Source organism: Citrus sinensis, chromosome 2 (assembly GCF_022201045.2).
Source record: "Citrus sinensis cultivar Valencia sweet orange chromosome 2, DVS_A1.0, whole genome shotgun sequence".
NCBI classification, from domain to species: domain Eukaryota; kingdom Viridiplantae; phylum Streptophyta; class Magnoliopsida; order Sapindales; family Rutaceae; genus Citrus; species Citrus sinensis.
The window spans coordinates 18,745,321-18,764,297 of record NC_068557.1 but is presented as its reverse complement, the minus strand read 5'-3'; the positions used below and the strand labels follow the sequence as shown (position 1 = coordinate 18,764,297).

Here is an 18,977-nt window from a genome sequence, read left to right as displayed (position 1 = left end):
ATTTTAAACATACTTACTAAAAATTTTAGAAGAAATAAAATTAGAAGTTAAAAATAAAAAAATGGGAAAATAGGGAGGAGTGGGATATTACAGAATTTCTGTCCCTTCTGCAAATAAGATAATGGATATTAAATTATCCACATTACTTCTCAAAATAAGAAATTAAATGTAAAATTAGTTAGGTAACCTCCCCAAATAAAAAAAATCTCTAAAGAATTCCGTCCCATTGTAATTTCTGCTACCATTAACCCACGTCAAATAGACAAGTATTTTAATTAGTTCATTTAATGGATGCTAAAAAAAGAAATGTGATTTAGATATAATTTGGTCCGCATTAGTAAGATCTGTACAAATTACAAAGATCCGAAATTTACACTGAATCTAAGCATAAGCCTTATTTTAATAAAAAAAAAAGAAATCCAAAATTCCGAAAATAAATGGCCTCCTGTGTGAAGACCGATTAAATTTAAAGCACAATTGCCGGCAATATCCGACTAATTCTGGTGGCATTTATCGAATGAAATTTTGGTCAAAATTATTTTCCGTCAAAAGTAGTCGCGTTCATCTAAAAAAATAGCTATAACAGATGTATATATATAGCATATTCTAAAAATAACCAAAGTTTTTGAAAATATGATCGCACTCAAAGCTTAGCTACAATTTTCATGGCCATATAGAGAGAGAGAGACACACACACACGGAGCAGCAACTTCTTCTAGAGGCCATCCCCTTTCAAAGTTTCAAGTTTCCAAATAACCAAAAAGAAGAACAACAAAAGAAAAATGGCACAATTACTTAGCCAAAAAATGGTTCAATTCAATCTAAAGCGTAGAATTGAGCGAGGAGTTTTGATTCTTAGACGGTGCATAAGCTGTTTCTGGGAGAAACTGCTCATGTGTTCGGTAGGGAAGCCTATTCGGTACCGTCTGCTGCCTCGCTCCACCGTGACTTCCCCGTCTCCTTCCGTCCTCGAGAGCGGCTTAGTCCCCGGCACCACCGTCAGGCCGTCCTTGTGTCACAGCCACCGCCACCTTGATGCTGATAATTTAGTTGCTTTGAAGATCAGTCTCTTGGGTGACTGCCACATTGGCAAAACCAGTTTTCTGGTTTGTATATGTATATATATATATATAACTTAGGTTTCATATTATTCTTTTTAAATAGAAATCTTCTTCTGGGGTTCATAACTCCATACACATTGACATTCTTTTTTCTTTTTTCCTCTTATATTGGATTATATATTTTATAGGAAAAGTACGTGGGAGATGAGAAAGAACAAGGAGGGTCACCAGGAGAAGGATTAAACATGATGGATAAAACTTTATTAGTACGAGGGGCAAGAATTTCTTATTCTATATGGGAAGTAACAGGTTTGCATAATATATATTTTCTTCGTTCTTTCATTCTTAGGGCTCTTTTTTTTTTTTTTTTGGGTTCTTGATGATCAACAAATTAGTGTTTAAATTTGTGGGTGTGGTGCAGGTGATGCAAAAGCTCAGGATCACCTTCCTGTTGCCTGCAAAGACTCGATAGCAATTCTGTTTATGTTTGATCTCACAAGTCGGTGTACACTAAAGAGGTTTGTGATCAGTGATCAATCAGAATATGCAGCAAATATTTCTCTTTATATTTCAATGCTGAGGGTTTTGTTTTTTATTACTTCAGTGTCATAAGATGGTATCAGCAAGCAAGAAAATGTAATCAGGTAGTGGTTTCATTTCACATTTTTACTTTCCCCTTTATATATGAATGGTTAATGAATTATGAGTCTCATACGGACATTTCTTCCTGATATTGTTTATAGACTGCAATTCCGATTATAATAGGAACAAAGTTTGATGATTTCATTCAGCTCCCAATAGATTTGCAATGGACAATCGCAAGTCAGGTGTGCCTCTTTTCTAAATAATAATAACCCAACTGCCTATTTTATTTATTTTTATGGTACAATTTAAAACAATGGTAAAATTGATCTACATTTTATTGGTGACAGGCAAGAGCATATGCAAAGGCTCTGAATGCCACACTCTTCTTTTCAAGTGCGACCTACAACATTAATGTAAACAAGATCTTCAAGTTCATCACAGCGAAGCTCTTCGACATACCATGGACTCTGGAGCGGAATCTCACTATTGGAGAGCCTATTATTGATTTCTAGAGTTCAGGATTTTTTATATGCATAGTAAAACTGGTTTGATCCTAAGAAAGTTATCCCAGTCAACCACTCGCCGGAAGTGTTATAATTGTCTACCAGGCGAAAGAACGACTATGGAGGAAGGCGGAGGCTCAGAGCCCACATCTCCATTTAAGAATAACTTTTTGTTGTTCAACAATTGTAGAAAAGATAGAAAAACAGAAAAAAGAAAGAAAAATGTTTAAAATACAAAATGTCTGCAATCTCCTTTCTCATATTCCTTCATGAAGCTCATTTTTTCTATTAACCGGGTAGCCCTCACAGTCTCACATGCATTCAGGAGCAAATGCACCATCTGTATGGTAACTTAAGAAATAATACCTTAAAATAGGATGAAGATGCAGCCCATAACATGACTGGTGAAGCTATACCATGGCTGAGGTAAAATAAGCAGAATCAAGGAGGAAACAGTCTGAACAAGACCAACAATTTTATTAGGATAAAAATTTTGCAGTACCCTTTGTATTTTCAACTTCTATGGTCTTTGAAAATTGAAACTCAAACCCCTTTGTCAAACATTAGTCTCAAGCATACAGAAACATGCATTTTGTTTTCCCAGTCCAATGGCTAGCAAAGTTTAGTAGAAACCTCCTAGATGCAGATGTTATCCATATTAACTCAAGAACTAAAGATCATTCAATAAGAAAACACTTGTTCAATTGCCACACGTCAAAGACAAACCTTTCATATAGGCCTGACTACATACAAGCCAAAGATGACTGATTGCCCTGTATTCACAACCCAATCTTGTTTCTCATCCACTTCGAATCATTGATCACGAACTAGTTGAAACAACAGGAATTTCAGATTAAAATAATAACAAACATAGGCTAACGTGGCATCATCCATCTCTTAATGTGAGCCTATTTTGTTTATGGTGAAGAATAAATCTGAAAAAAGATCATGAAGAGACAATTGAGGTAACAAAATCTAATGATTATATATTGGAAAAAATTACATCAAAAGGCATTTTGTTCACCTGATCATTTTGCATTATTGAACATATAAGACCACAATCTATCAGTCCCACACCACATTAGCCCTTTCTTGTCCATAATTTATAACAAAAACTGCCTAACTAAAAAACACAAGAGGCTTCAAGCAGAAAGCAAACAACTACAACTGCATTCTTAGAAAGTATTTTACTCGAGTTTCACCTCTCTCTTAGGGGGATCCAATTGCAAATAGGTGAATGGCTCAGTTGGTTCCTCCCTGCACAACCCGCAGACATTGTTCACACACATGGATAAAGTAACAAGTCATAAAAGATCCAACTGATACATTCTCACAAACATAAAGGAGAATATGAACTTAAGAACATAAGACCGAGGATGATAAAGAAACTTGCAATCCATTCTATTAATTCAATTACCAGAATCTATAGCTCCTGTTAAAATCAAGTTAAAATTTGTTAAATTTATTGCCTACAAGAGCAGATTAAAGAGTACATTACCCTGGGTTTGATCGCATACACTGCCAAAAGAGCTTAAAGGGGCCTGGAACCGTTTTAAATGGATTTCCCTCAAAACATGCCTACATTACACAGAAAAAGCTACAAATCAGATTCAGGAAGTCAATCTCAGCACTAACTACCAAATTGGCAAAAACCCCACATGGTACTGATCATTTAATTCGAAAATAAATTATGGGTATTCGCTTAGACTTTGGAACGAAATAAACAAAAATATATATAAACAAAATGGACATATTACATTTGAACGGATAATTTAACCCACAAAACAGAAAAAATAAGAAGATTTGGCATTACTTGGATAACATCCTCAGCTCGATCGTTGCATCTGTGCGCCTTTGGCTGACGATGCTCGCCCTCTGGCGTTCCCCATGGACTCTCTCTCCTAGGCACTGGTCTTGTCTCGCTCATTTCTTTGTCTCTGCAACTATCAGTTATCGTGACTCAATCAACCGATTCATCCGAGTGGCGGTTGTCTCATACGTATATTCTCAAGAGACTACGTCGTTTAATTTTGAGTACCATTTTTTTTTTTCTTTTCCTCCTCCTCGAGAGATGGGGCCTAATAAATTACTACAATTTACCCGCATGACATAAGGGGAAAAAAACAATAACCTCAATTATTTGAGAAATTAGAAAAACATATATGTATTTTCTATCTATTAAAAATTATCTTTTAAATTCTCATTTATATACTATTCGAAAGTGGCCATTTTTAATGGGCAAAAAGACTTTTACTGATGTATATTATGTATATAATGTGCATCTCATTAACACATATATTAATGAGAGAAATTATTAATTTTTTCCTTGCTGTAATCAATATATATAATTTACCTCCTTACTAATTTTATAATAGTCAATAATCTCCCTGACAATATAAGTTGACAATATTACTCCTATTTTCAAATACACTTTTATTTATATTTATTATAAATTAAATATATCATATGAATAGAAACTAAATAAAAAGTTTAAGTATTAAAAACAAGAAATATATGTTTTGATGTGAACAAAAAAATTAACAATAATTTTTTTTCTCGTATTTTTTTATTTTGTAAAACATTTTCTTCTATTAAATATTTTATAAGATTTTAAAATTAAATGTAAAAATTACAAGAAAAATATTTTATTATTTATTTTATAAGAATTTTTTATTTATCATTCAAGTTTTCTTATAATAATTTTTATAATTTTATAATAATTTTCTTATATATTTATTATAAGAAAATGTTTATAAAATAAAAAAGTACAAGAAAAATATTTTTATTATTAATTTTTTCACATCAAAACATATATTTCTTATTTTTAATACTTAATTTTTTTATTTTAATTTCCATTCATGTGATTTATTTAATTTATAATAAATATGAATTAAAGAGTATTTGAAAATAAGGATAATATTGTAAACTTATGTTATTAGGGGGTTTATTGGTAATTATAAAAACAGTAGGGGGACAATTGGTACATATTGATTACAGTGGGGAGAAAATTGACAATCTCCCTATTAATGACTTCTTATTAAAATAAGTAATTAAGTGTTAAATTATTTACCAATTAGGAGCACAACAATACAGTAAGAGAAAAAAAAAAGCAAATAAAAGACAATATCTAGAAAGAAATTTTATTCAATCTCAAGTGTATATAAATAAGAAGTAAAGGTCTCCTTTTATAGTAATAAATGATAAAAAGTCGCCTGTGAGGAGATAAAAGATTATTTTGATGAACATCCATATAAAATATAAAAATCTCATAACACTGTCCCTTATATGTTCATCCTAAAATGAGTAATCCTCATTAGAACTTTGCTAGTAAAAACTTTACGAGAAAAAGACTAGCGAAGGAAAAAGAGTACATTATTCATTTGTATTTTAAGGAGAAACAAATTGACTCTTTAAAACCTTACTAGGAAAAGTTTAATAGGAAAAACCAAGAAAAAGAAAAATAGTACAATGCATTTAACCTTCTATATCAATAACTCCTTTTAATAAGCACACTCCCCCTTAAAAGTGATACGGATGCTTCAATGATCAATCGTACTTGTTGTAATGTTTTGGTGACATGATCAATGCTATCTTTTAAAAACTTGAATACATAAGATAAAGTCAAGGTATCATCATTTTGATTGAAGAGTATCTCCATATATATAACAAAATTGAGCTTTAGCATCCATATCAAGGAAAACGTGTGATATGCTTTCACACTATTTTGACGTTTTCAAGATGTAATGGACATATTTTAATTTGCAATTATTCAATTTTTCAATGCCTTTGTAGGCACAAGTTGAAATAAAATATAGTTATTTGGGACAAAGATACATACAACATACTTTAAAATAGATTAGTTTTTTTAATATGAAAGGGTTAAAGATAATGTCAGAATTCCACCGGATAAAATTCTTTCATTTTAAGATCTTTTATCTTGAATTTTATTCTTAAAAGAAATATTTTTTGTAATACCTTAATGAAACAATTTACATGATCAACACCATATTTTAAAAGCTTGAATACATAAAATAAATTGGAGACACTGTTGTTTTCATTGAAGAATATCGCTACGTATATATCTTCATAATTTTTTTTAATATTCTGGAACAAAACCGAGCTTTAGCATCCATATTAAGAAAAGAGTGTGATATGATTTTCATACTATTTTGACGTTCTAAAGTTTAAGTTGAACGTATTTTAATTTGCAATTATGCAATATCTCAATGCCTTTGTAGGCACAAGTTGGAATAAAATGTAGTTCTTAGGGACTAAGATACATACAACATACTTTAAAGTAGATCAATTTTTTAATATAAATATTTCTGGTACTTTTTTAATATCGAAATTCCACTTGATAAATTTCAATTCATAAATTGAAAGAAATTTTGTTTATTTTAAGATCTTTTATCTTGAATTTTATTCTTAAAAGAAATAAGTTCATAAGCTCTTCACGAGTCTTTTCATGTTGAAATCATCACACATTTTAAAAATATTACAAATTTAATTTCTAATTTTTAATAAATCACCTAGCAAAGTGGATAATGACATATCCAACTTATAATAAATTCACTCAAGTGATTATACTTTTATAAGTCTAGATTGCTATAATTTATACAACTATAATTATAGTTTTATCAAGAACATATAATGTGCATGTTTTTTAATTTAGTACTTCAAGTACTTGTTTCAAGCTTTTTATGCTTTAAGAACAAGTATCTAAATTGTTCAATTTAATTTTGACACACTGTAGTTCAGGCTCACATTTTATTAATAAATTTCACGACTTCAGGCTTATGGATTACAAGTCCAGAATTCTTAAATTTACTAATTAGTTTTAAGTTCTCTAGCGTATGGACTACAAGTCCAAATATTTTACAATCTAGACCAATCATATAATTCAATGATCTTCACATTTATTAATTCAGGATCCTAAAAATTTTATCATAATAGCTAAATTTTTATTGAAAAATCTTATATCAATTTCAATATTTTCTCTTGTACCAAGTACTAGCATTAATGAACTATTTCTCATTTTTAATATACATGCCTAATTGAGATCTTTCAAAACTTCTAATATACATGCCTTTGCAAGGATTAAAGATCTCTCTTTTTTAATGTGCATGCATATCTTTTAGAGGGCAATTTGAATCTCTTTAATTCTTATCATTTACCTCTTCGAGGGCATTTGTGATTTATTTTCTAGTTGATACTTTATGCCACTCTAGGAGTAATATGCTCAATAATTTAATATAGATCAAATGTTTTACTATACATGCAAATATGGTCTCTTCAGAATGAAATTTTAGTTATGCAACCCAAGAGGGGGGGTGAATTGGATTTCTAAAAATTATTCAGTTCTAATGCAAACCTTAATGCAAATCTAAAACGAATTTAAAGTAATGACTAATAAATCAATCACAATATAAAAAGATAAGGGAAGAGATATTCAAACACAATGATTTTTACGTGGTTCGACCAACCTCGCCTACGTCCACGCCTTCAAGCTTTCCGGGCATGAGGATTCCAGTAAACAACCCTCTAAGGCTTCAAATGCTTACAATTGACTTCCAAGGTGTCAATAAACTATTGGAATATTAACTGTAATATTAGTTGTAAACAATGACAACTGCTAAATTATAGGGATACGTAGGAATATTGGCTCCTTGATTATAGGGATGTAATCTGTATCTATATGTGCATGAGTTTGTTAATGAAAGGGGGCATGAGAAATTCAATTCTAAAACACATTCTTTACATGGTATTAAAGCCTCACAGATATGGCTAGGAACGACAGAGATGACAAGAAGAAGGAAGGTGATGATAGGCCGTCGAAGAACACGACATCATCGTATTATCTCTCGGCCAACGACAATCCAGGAAACATCATCACGCAAGTTCAATTGAAAGGTGACAATTATCATGAATGGGCACGAGCAATGAGAACGGCGTTGTTGATGAGAACCATCAAGGGAATACTATTAAAACTTCAAGTGATCATTTGCACATTCATGGAGGCCCAATTACAAGAGCAAAAGCCAAAAAGATGCAAGCTGCTTTAAATGGATTAATTGAGAAAATATGGATTGAAAATGCAATTCAAGATGCAAGATATCATGAATTGGGCTTGAAGAGAAAACAAGGCATTGTGGGCATTATTCCAGTTATTGGGCAGCCAAATACACAATTTGTATCAAATGCAGAAAGATCAAATTTGGAATAAAAACTATATTGATTGAGCCAGAAGTAATGTGCAAGCTATATACCTTGGAAAGATAATTAAGTTAGCTTTCTAATAAATTTTACAGAGCTGGATTTGGAGTTCTCTAGAAGGAGTTATGACCAATTCATTACAGCTTGTTTAGACTTGGGATTTTCAACGACTCATTTGTTTTTCAACTTCATTTGTTTGTTTTGTTTCAAGTTTGTCAATGTGTAAGGTAAGTCTACCATCAATGATGGTGGGCTAACATTAAGTTTGTTAATGATACCATTAATTATAGTAGGCTAGCATTAAGTTTGTCAAAGATAGCATTAATTATGGTGGGTTGGTGAAGACTTTTGAAGCATCCTTTGACAAACCTACTTGAAGGGTTGTTCCAATGTTTCCATTTGTATTTTTAGGATCTTGGGTTTCTTTTAGCCTATTTAAATTCAGCAACCTTGTATGTAAGAACAGTAGAGATTAATTTTATTTGAATTTGAAAGATTATTTTTTCTTTGGTTCTTTTGAGAACTAGTGAACTTATCAAGAATTTGCATTCTTGTGGCATTCTAAATTTAGACTTATCACTCACATTCTCATCTATTTCTTGAGTGTGGCGTCAATATCATTCTCTATACCTTTGGTTCATGTTTTCTTAAGCATTGGGTCAGGGTTTTGTTTGTCATAAATCTGTTTAGAACTTTCTTAGGAAGTTGAAACTACAAATTAAGTGTGCGTTTCAAAGTTTCATTGTGGGATTCACATCAGTTGCGGGCCAAGAAAACATTTGGCTTCATCGATGGTTCAGTGATACAGTGTTTGGATGATTCTACGGCACATGAAGATTGGTGGATAGTTAACTCCATGCTGATAACATGGATCTTGAACACAATTGAACCAACTTTGCGCTCGACTATAACTTACAGGGAGGTTGCAAAAGAACTTTGGGATGATATCAAGGAACGATTCTCGGCAAGAAATGGACCACGTATTCACTAACTTAAATCTGAGTTGGCTAAATGTAAATAGCGAGGCATAACTATTATGAGTTACTATGGCAAATTAAAGATGATATGGGAAGAATTGGGAAACTACGAGCAATACCTGACATGCCGATGTGGAGGATGCACATGCAACATCGGCGTGGAATTAGATAAGAGGCGTGAAGAGGAAAGGCTACATCAGTTTTTGATGGGCTTGGATGACTCAACTTATAGGACGGTGCGCTCCAATATCTTGAGCACTGAATCATTGCCAACCTTGAATCGAGCATATGCTATGATTATCCATGAAGAGCGAGTTTGTAGCACAACCCGTAGGAAGGAACAGCAAGTCGAGGCCATGGCTTTTGCAGTTTAAATAACAACAAACTCGAAAGGACGGACCGAAAGCAAGGAAAAAACCGTATTGTGCTCAAATTACAAGAGAACAGGACACGATACAGAATCATGTCTCCAATTAATTGGGTACCCCGATTGGTAGGGGAATCGACCTCGAGGAAGTAGACGTGGAATAACCAACTTAAATCTGAGTTGGCTGAATGTAAACAGCGAGGCATAACTGTTATGAGTTACTATGGCAAATTAAAGATGATATGGGAAGAATTGGGAAACTACGAGCAATACCTGACATGCCGATGTGGAGGATGCACATGCAACATCGGCATGAAATTAGATAAGAGGCGTGAAGAGGAAAGGCTACATCAGTTTTTGATGGGCTTGGATGACTCAACTTATGGGATGGTGCGCTCCAATATCTTGAGCACTGAATCATTGCCAACCTTGAATCGAGCATATTCTATGATTATCCATGAAGAGCGAGTTTCTAGCATAACCCGCGGGAAGGAACAACAAGTCGAGGCCATGGCTTTTGTAGTTCAAACAACAACAAACTCGAAAGGACGGACCGAAAGCAAGGACAAGACTATATTGTGCTCAAATTGCAAGAGAACATGACACGATACAGAATCATGTCTCCAGCTAATTGGGTACCCCGATTGGTAGGGGAATCGACCTCGAGGAAGTGGACGTGGAACAACCAACTTAAATTTGAGTTGGCTGAATGTAAACAGCGAGGCATAACTGTTATGAGTTACTATGGCAAATTAAAGATGATATGGGAAGAATTGAGAAACTACGAGCAATACCTGACATGCCGATGTGGAGGATGCACATGCAACATCGGCGTGGAATTAGATAAGAGGCGTGAAAAGGAAATGCTACATCTGTTTTTGATGGGCTTGGATGACTCAACTTATGGGACGGTGCGCTCCAATATCTTGAGCACTGAATCATTGCCAACCTTGAATCGAGCATATGCTATAATTATCTATGAAGATCGAGTTTGTAGCATAACCCGCGGGAAGGAACAACAAGTCGAGGCCATGGCTTTTGCAGTTCAAACAACAACAAACTCGAAAGGACGGACCGAAAACAAGGACAAGACTGTATTGTGCTCAAATTGCAAGAGAACAGGACACGATACAGAATCATGTCTCCAGCTAATTGGGTACCCCGATTGGTAGGGGAATCGACCTCGAGGAAGTGGACGTGGAACAACCAACTTAAATCTGAGTTGGCTGAATGTAAACAGCGAGGCATAACTGTTATGAGTTACTATGGCAAATTAAAGATGATATGGGAAGAATTGAGAAACTACGAGCAATACCTGACATGTCGATGTGGAGGATGCACATGCAACATCGGCGTGGAATTAGATAAGAGGCGTGAAGAGGAAAGGCTACATCAGTTTTTGATGGGCTTGGATGACTCAACTTATGGGATGGTGCGCTCCAATATCTTGAGCACTGAATCATTGCCAACCTTGAATCGAGCATATTCTATGATTATCCATGAAGAGCGAGTTTCTAGCATAACCCGCGGGAAGGAACAACAAGTCGAGGCCATGGCTTTTGTAGTTCAAACAACAACAAACTCGAAAGGACGGACCGAAAGCAAGGACAAGACTGTATTGTGCTCAAATTGCAAGAGAACATGACACGATACAGAATCATGTCTCCAGCTAATTGGGTACCCCGATTGGTAGGGGAATCGACCTCGAGGAAGTGGACGTGGAACAACCAACTTAAATCTGAGTTGGTTGAATGTAAACAGCGAGGCATAACTGTTATGAGTTACTATGGCAAATTAAAGATGATATGGGAAGAATTGAGAAACTACGAGCAATACCTGACATGCCGATGTGGAGGATGCACATGCAACATCGGCGTGGAATTAGATAAGAGGCGTGAAAAGGAAATGCTACATCTGTTTTTGATGGGCTTGGATGACTCAACTTATGGGATGGTGCGCTCCAATATCTTGAGCACTGAATCATTGCCAACCTTGAATCGAGCATATGCTATGATTATCGATGAAGATCGAGTTTGTAGCATAACCCGCGGGAAGGAACAACAAGTCGAGGCCATGGCTTTTGCAGTTCAAACAACAACAAACTCGAAAGGACGGACCGAAAGCAAGGACAAGACTGTATTGTGCTCAAATTGCAAGAGAACAGGACACGATATAGAATCATGTCTCCAGCTAATTGGGTACCCCGATTGGTAGGGGAATCGACCTTGAGGAAGTGGACGTGGAACAACCAACTTAAATCTGAGTTGGCTGAATGTAAACAGCGAGGCATAACTGTTATGAGTTACTATGGCAAATTAAAGATGATATGGGAAGAATTGAGAAACTACGAGCAATACCTGACATGCCGATGTGGAGGATGCACATGCAACATCGGCGTGGAATTAGATAAGAGGCGTGAAGAGGAAAGGCTACATCAGTTTTTGATGGGCTTGGATGACTCAACTTATGGGACGGTGCGCTCCAATATCTTGAGCACTGAATCATTGCCAACCTTGAATCGAGCATATGCTATGATTATCCATGAAGAGTGAGTTTGTAGCATAACCCGCGGGAAGGAACAACAAGTCGAGGCCATGGCTTTTGCAGTTCAAACAACAACAAACTCGAAAGTACGGACCGAAAGCAATGACAAAACTGTATTGTGCTCAAATTGCAAGAGAACGGGACACGATACAGAATCATGTCTCCAGCAAATTGGGTACCCCGATTGGTAGGGGAATCGACCTCGAGGAAGTGGACGTGGAACATGCCGTGGACAAGGAGGACAGAAGCAGCCTGCTGCATTTGGAGGAAGAGGATGCGGTGGATAGGATTCGGGCCAACGCAGCGCAGGTAACAACACAGGGAAGTACGGCTCAATGATAGATAATCGAAGTAAACAAAAGTGGATTGAACGGATTAAGCAACGAACAATGGAGCCTATTGCTTAATCTATTAAATGGGCAAAAAGAAGGAAATCAAGGAAGATTGAATGGTAAGCATAAGATAATGGAATAGATAATTGAAAGCGGGGCCTCTCATCATATGACAGGAAGCCTTAAGTCGATGAGTGAATTGAAGAAAGTCCTCTCATGTCCTGTTGGGCTACTAGATGGGACAGAAGCAATAACGGAGAAAGAAGGAACAACAATATTGGATAAACAACTAAAACTAAATAATGTGTTATATGCACCCAATTTGAAGTGTAACTTGATTTCAGTAGCACAATTGATTAAGGAGTCGAATTGTATAGTCCAGTTCACTAATAAATTTTGTGTTATACAGGATCACAATTCAAGGATGCTGATTGGTGCGGGTGAGCAGCGTGAGGGGCTCTACTACTTTCAGAGCATAACATCAGTGAAAGTTATAAAAGTAGCAAAAAAAAGGCTCAATTGATCTTTGGCATCAAAGGTTGGGCCATTCTTCCAACAAAGTCATTAGGTTGTTACCCATCGTTAATAGAAATAATAATAAGTGTACTGATGGATGTGATGTTTGTCTCTGAGCAAAACATTGTCAAGAAGAGTTTGTATCTAGTGATAATAAGGCATCTAATATTTTTGAGAAGATTCATTATGATTTATGGGATCATTACAGAACTCCAACTTTTTGTGGCGCATATTATTTTTTGACTATTATTGATGATTACTCTAGAGGTGTGTGGGTTTATTTATTGAATAATAAAGGCGAAGTGGTGCGAACTATTCGAAATTTCTTTGCTATGGTTCATAGACAATTTAATAAACATGTGAAAATAATGCGTAGTGATAATGAGACTGAGTTCACTTGCTTAGATGATTACTTTGTGGAGAAAGGTGTAATACATCAAATCTCGTGTGTTGGAACCCCTCAACAAAATGGGAGAGTAGAACGGAAACATCGTCACATACTCAATATAGCACGAGCACTGCACTTCCAAGCAAATTTGCCCATTGAATTTTGGGGAGAGTGCATATTGACAGCTGCATACTTGATTAATCGAACTCTATTTGAATTGTTACAAGAAAAAACACCTTATGAAATATTGTTTGGTGAAACCCCTTCGTATAAAAATATCTGAGTGTTTGGATGTTTGGCCTATGCTTACAATCAAAGGCATGGAGGAGATAAACTTGCCAGTCGAAGTAGAAAATGCATTTTTGTTGGGTGCCCTTATGGGAAGAAAGACTAGAGTTTGTATGATCTGAACTCAGGTGAGCTCTTTGTCTTAAGGGATGTTGTATTCAAGGAACATGTGTTTCCTTATGTGAACAAATGCACTAGCGAACAATCCAAGACGAAAAACAATGAGGTAGATGGCTTGGTTGCCGAAGAGGAAATGATGTGGGGAGCTGATGTGAGTGAAAACTTAGAGCACCATTCTAGGATAACACACCAAGAGGAATATGGTATAAGAGACGACGAGCGAGAAACATCACCTGGACAAGAGGATCAAGAAGGTATAAGGGATATAGATTATGGGAAATCTGCTGAAACCCCTATATATGATGAATAAGATCAAGGAATATCTGTAGCAAGGGGGGGTGCCAATGAGACTATGGACGATGAGCAATCTGAAATTGTGCTAGGGTGTGGTTGCAGGCAACGACAACAATCCATTAGATTGCGAGATTATGTCTTACACACAGTACAACGGTTGAGCTCCTCCTCGAGCCCCTCTGCAAGCTCACTTGGCCATACATATTCCTCAGGTAGTCCTTATTCGATAACACATTATGTGAACTATGATAAGTTTTCATTGCGACATCGTGCTTTCTTGGCTGCTATTACTGCAGGAGTTGAGCCCAGTTCTTTTACTGAAGCAGTAAAAGATGAAAAATGGAGAGATGCAATGAAGAAAGAGATACAAGCACTGGAAGATAATGAGACATGGACTGTAGAACCCTTACCACTAGGAAAACAAGCTATAAATTGTAAATGGGTATACAAGATCAAATATAATGCTGATGGAACAATTAAGCGCTATAAGGCTTGATTGGTAATCTCAGGAACATGCAAGTTGCAGGGATTGACTACAACGAGACGCTTGCTTCAGTGGCAAAGATGGTTACAGTTCGCGCTTTTCTGGCAGTAGCAGCAGCTAAGAATTGGGAACTTCATTAGATGGACGTGCATAACGCGTTCTTACACGACGATTTGGAAGAAGAGGTGTACATGCGTATGCCTCTTGGTTTTCATTCAAAGAACCCAGGGATGGTATGTCATTTAAAGAAGTCTTTGTATGGATTACGACAAACTCCCCGGTGTTGGTTTGCAAAATTGGTTACTGCTATGAAGAGTTATGGTTTCGAACAATCATACTTGGACTCCTCTCTTTTTACTTTGCGCCAAGGCAAGGTACAAATCAATGTCCTTGTATATATTGATGACATTGTCGTGTCTGGTAATGATCATGCAGCTATTCAGATTTTCAAGGAGTATTTGAGCAAATGCTTTCATATAAGGGATTTAGGAATGTTGAAATATTTCCTAGGAATTGAAGTAGCTTGAAGTCGTACAGGAATTTTCTAGTGCCAACGTAAATACGCGCTGGTGGTAGTGTCGTAAGGTGCACCAAATTTAAAACATTACCACTAATATAAATAATTAGTACAGAGCGAGTAAGGATCGATCCCACATAGACTATGCTAATTATATTTATTATCAACTCTAAAGCAAGATTTAAAATAAAATAATAGTAGTAATAATATAAATTAATCTAACTAAAGAAAATGCCAATTATAAATAAAAAGGGGGTTTATGAATTTTTTACTAAATAGTAAGAAATAGAGAAATTAAAACTACGAATAAGAATTTAATAAAAACTCTAATTAAGGAGAAAGAAATAATAATGATGAAAACTTTGGTTAAAGGATCATTCGCCACCACCAAACATGCACATAATATATCAATTATATCATCAATTTATATTGAAACTATCAACCGTAGACAACAATAAGCTCTGTTAGTCTCAATTTTTCCTTAGTGTGTTGTTAGGGAAAACAAGCTCTTCACATAATCTCTAACCATTAATAATTTAAAACAAGCTCTTTAAATTTAAGATAATGGAAGCATTAAACAAAGAAAGATATTAGGTTGATCTAGGCAATAAACACACAAGCTCGGATTATTTAACCTAAGTTATGTTCTATAATCGAAATCACTGATTCCAACTTGCTACTAATGATTAAAACATCAAGACAATTACGGATCAAGAATTTTAATCTAGCAATAAAATTTATTCAAGTCCTATCTAATTGGCCACTCAAATAAAAAAAGAATAAACCATGAACATTAATTATAGAAGAACATAAACAATCTCAATTAAATAAATTGAATGATAGAATTTAAATTTAATTGCATAGCATGTTTAGGAGTTTGAATTCACCCTCAACCAAAGTAAAAATCTAGCCTAACATAATTGAATTAGGAATAAGAGAATTGATAAAACCAGTCATAGAGATTAATTCAAGCGGCTGCAAATTGTTCAGTTTCTCTTGGTTGCTGATTCTCCTCTGCTCGAATTGTGTCTGCACTCTCTTCTTTTTATTCAAAAGCAAAACTCCCTTTTATATTGCTTGGCCACCGAATCCTATTGTGATTCTAATAACTAAACCAACTTTTACAAGCTAAATCCCTAAGCTTGCCACGTAATTGAAAACAATAAAAGCCAAAAGCTATTGATTTCCTTCCTTTATTTTACTTTGACTTTCCATTCAAAGACTTAATTAAAAGCTTTGTTTTATGTGCTACCCACTTTAGCTTTAACCTTCTTCTTTGTTTGCACGAACATGGAGAATTCAATTTATTGGCTTCGGTTTCTTCGAACAGAATTTCTTGCACATCTTCTTAATTACTTCTACAAATTGATTTGATCTTCAATGCTGTCCAATTGTTATTGTTTACGTACTTTTCATCCATAATCTCCAATTAATTCCCTATGCAATAAAATAATTCAATTAATTAAAAATAACAAATAAAATAACTGGCAATTATATAATTAAGGGTAAAATATGTATATAAATTATGCTCATCAGCTGGATATTATCTCTGAGGTTGGTTTACTCGGAGCTAAACCTGCATCTTTCCCGCTAGAGCAAAATCATAATTTGGCTTTGGCCGATGGAGTTTTTTTTATCTAATCCTGAGAGTTACAGACAATTGGTGGGCCGACTTATTTATCTCTCCGTTACACATCCCGAGTTATCCTACAATGTGCATGTGTTGGCACAATTCATGCAATAGCCACGGGAAGAACATTGGGCAGCTGCTCTATGCGTTGTGCGCTACTTGAAAGGGAATCCTGGTCAAGGAATTTTGCTAAGATTAGACTGTGACCTGCAACTATCTGCTTGGTGTGATTCAGATTGGGCAAGTTGTCCTTTAACTCGTCGTTCTTTGACTGAATGGTTCATTCTACTAGGAAATTCAGCAATCTCCTGGAAGACTAAGAAGCAACATACTGTATCTCAGTTGTCAGCTGAGGCAGAATATCGGTCTATGGCAGCAACCACTTGTGAATTAAAATAGTTAAAAGAGCTACTATTGACACTTGATGTGAAGCATCCAAATCCAATGAGGCTATAATGTGACAATCAGGCAGCCTTACACATTGCAGCAAATCTAGTGTTTCATGAGCGGACCAAACATATTAAAATAGACTGTCATTTTGTTCGTGATGAGGTTCGCATTGGTAACATTTGACCAACTTATGTCTCGACCCATGCACAACTGGCTGATATATTTACAAAGGCATTGGGTAGACAACAATTTGAGTTCTTCCTTCGCAAGTTGGGCATTCAGGACTTGCATGCTCCAACTTGAGGGGGGTATTGGAATATTAACTGTAATATTAGTTGTAAACAATGACAACTGCTAGATTATAGGGATACGTAGGAATATTGATTACGTAAGAATATTGGCTCCTTGATTATAGGGATGTGATCTGTATATATATGTGCATGAGTTTGTTAATGAAAGGGGGCGTGAGAAATTCAATTATAAAACACATTCTTTACATAAGCCTTTACAACAAGAGATTATCCCTAATCGCTTAACCCAAGTGTATCCCAACACTTACAATCACTCAAAATAAAAAAAAATACAAATTGTTTTTCTCTCACACAATATTTAAGATTACAAATCAATGCCCAATGTGTGAATACATGAAGAATGAATGTGTTTAAAGCTCTTTGAATGTTGTATTCACGAATATAAGCTCAATAATAATATTGTGATGAAACATTGTTTGAATTTGAATGGGCTTATTTATAGTTGGAGCTGAAAAATAACCGTTCCTGACTTGTCTGCCCGTAAACGGATCGCGGTTCACCGTTAACGGTTAACCGTTTATTATGGTCAAAGTTATCGTTGGGCCAAATTTCAAATAACCAGTTTGCCGTTAGGCTTACCATTTCACCGTTAAATTCCAGAGACCTGCAAGATAAGCTTCAGTTATCCGTTTTTACTAAACGGTTAAAGATTAACATGAAATGACATTCTTAAATTTATTGATTAGCCGTTTGTTATTAACGATTCGCCGTTTATTTTCAGTAACCTGCAAAACACATGAGCCTTATCTGTTTTTCTTAACCGGTTAGAGCTTAATCATTTTGTTACTCTCTGGATTTAATCGGTTAACCGTTTAAAAAATAAAAGATGAACCGTTTATTTCCAGAATCACAGTTTTAGCCAAAAATTGCAGGAAGTCATTTTCCAATTGAAGTTTGACATATATCCATTTTAATCAAAAGCATTTAAAGTTTGTTATCATCAAAATCAATATTGTGAACATATACAAGTTAACACGTAAGCCTAAATTATTTCACTTCAATTTCTCGAGAATTAAATTTTTGAACCAATTGATCTATTACATGCTTCAAGCTTTCATATATTTATTTGTCTTACTATTTCTTCCTTTAAGGACATCATATACATCAACCCACATTCATATATCTTTTTTGTGAATTTTTCACTTTCACCATGTCAATAAATTCATCGAATAATTGATTATAATAATCTTGTTGAACTTCAAGTCAAAAAAATTAACTCATATAAATATCAAAATGGGATAAAAGTAATAAAACCAATTTATATTGTCCATTGAATGTATATTACTTTGCTCCCCTAATCGCAGGAGAACTTTCACAAAACTATTAAGCTTGAATAGCAAATTTACTAAGGCAAATTATTGAAGATTTTGGATTTGAACTTCTAGTTTATCACCAATATTGGTTCAATTTTATACCACTTCTAGTGGTATAATGTCCGCATGTTGATTTCTTATGAT

General features: G+C 34.9%; 2 protein-coding genes across 2 annotated transcripts; one reads left to right on the top strand and one right to left on the bottom strand.

Annotated features, from left to right (window-relative positions):
* Positions 1–384: 384 nt before the first annotated feature.
* On the top strand, positions 385–2,411 carry LOC102611931 (septum-promoting GTP-binding protein 1). Its single transcript, XM_006469629.4, has 6 exons — positions 385–1,106; positions 1,250–1,370; positions 1,483–1,579; positions 1,666–1,705; positions 1,805–1,888; positions 1,994–2,411. The coding sequence occupies exons 1-6, from the start codon at positions 783–785 to the stop codon at positions 2,156–2,158; spliced, it is 831 nt and encodes a 276-aa protein (XP_006469692.1). The 5' UTR covers positions 385–782; the 3' UTR covers positions 2,159–2,411.
* Positions 2,412–3,109: 698 nt separating this feature from the next.
* LOC102612230 (uncharacterized) lies at positions 3,110–4,182 on the bottom strand. Its single transcript, XM_006469630.3, has 3 exons — positions 3,963–4,182; positions 3,648–3,727; positions 3,110–3,406 (listed from the first exon to the last, which is right to left on the bottom strand). Exons 1-3 carry the CDS (start codon positions 4,074–4,076, stop codon positions 3,337–3,339), a joined length of 264 nt encoding a protein of 87 aa, XP_006469693.1. The 5' UTR covers positions 4,077–4,182; the 3' UTR covers positions 3,110–3,336.
* Between the last annotated feature and the right edge of the window lie 14,795 nt (positions 4,183–18,977).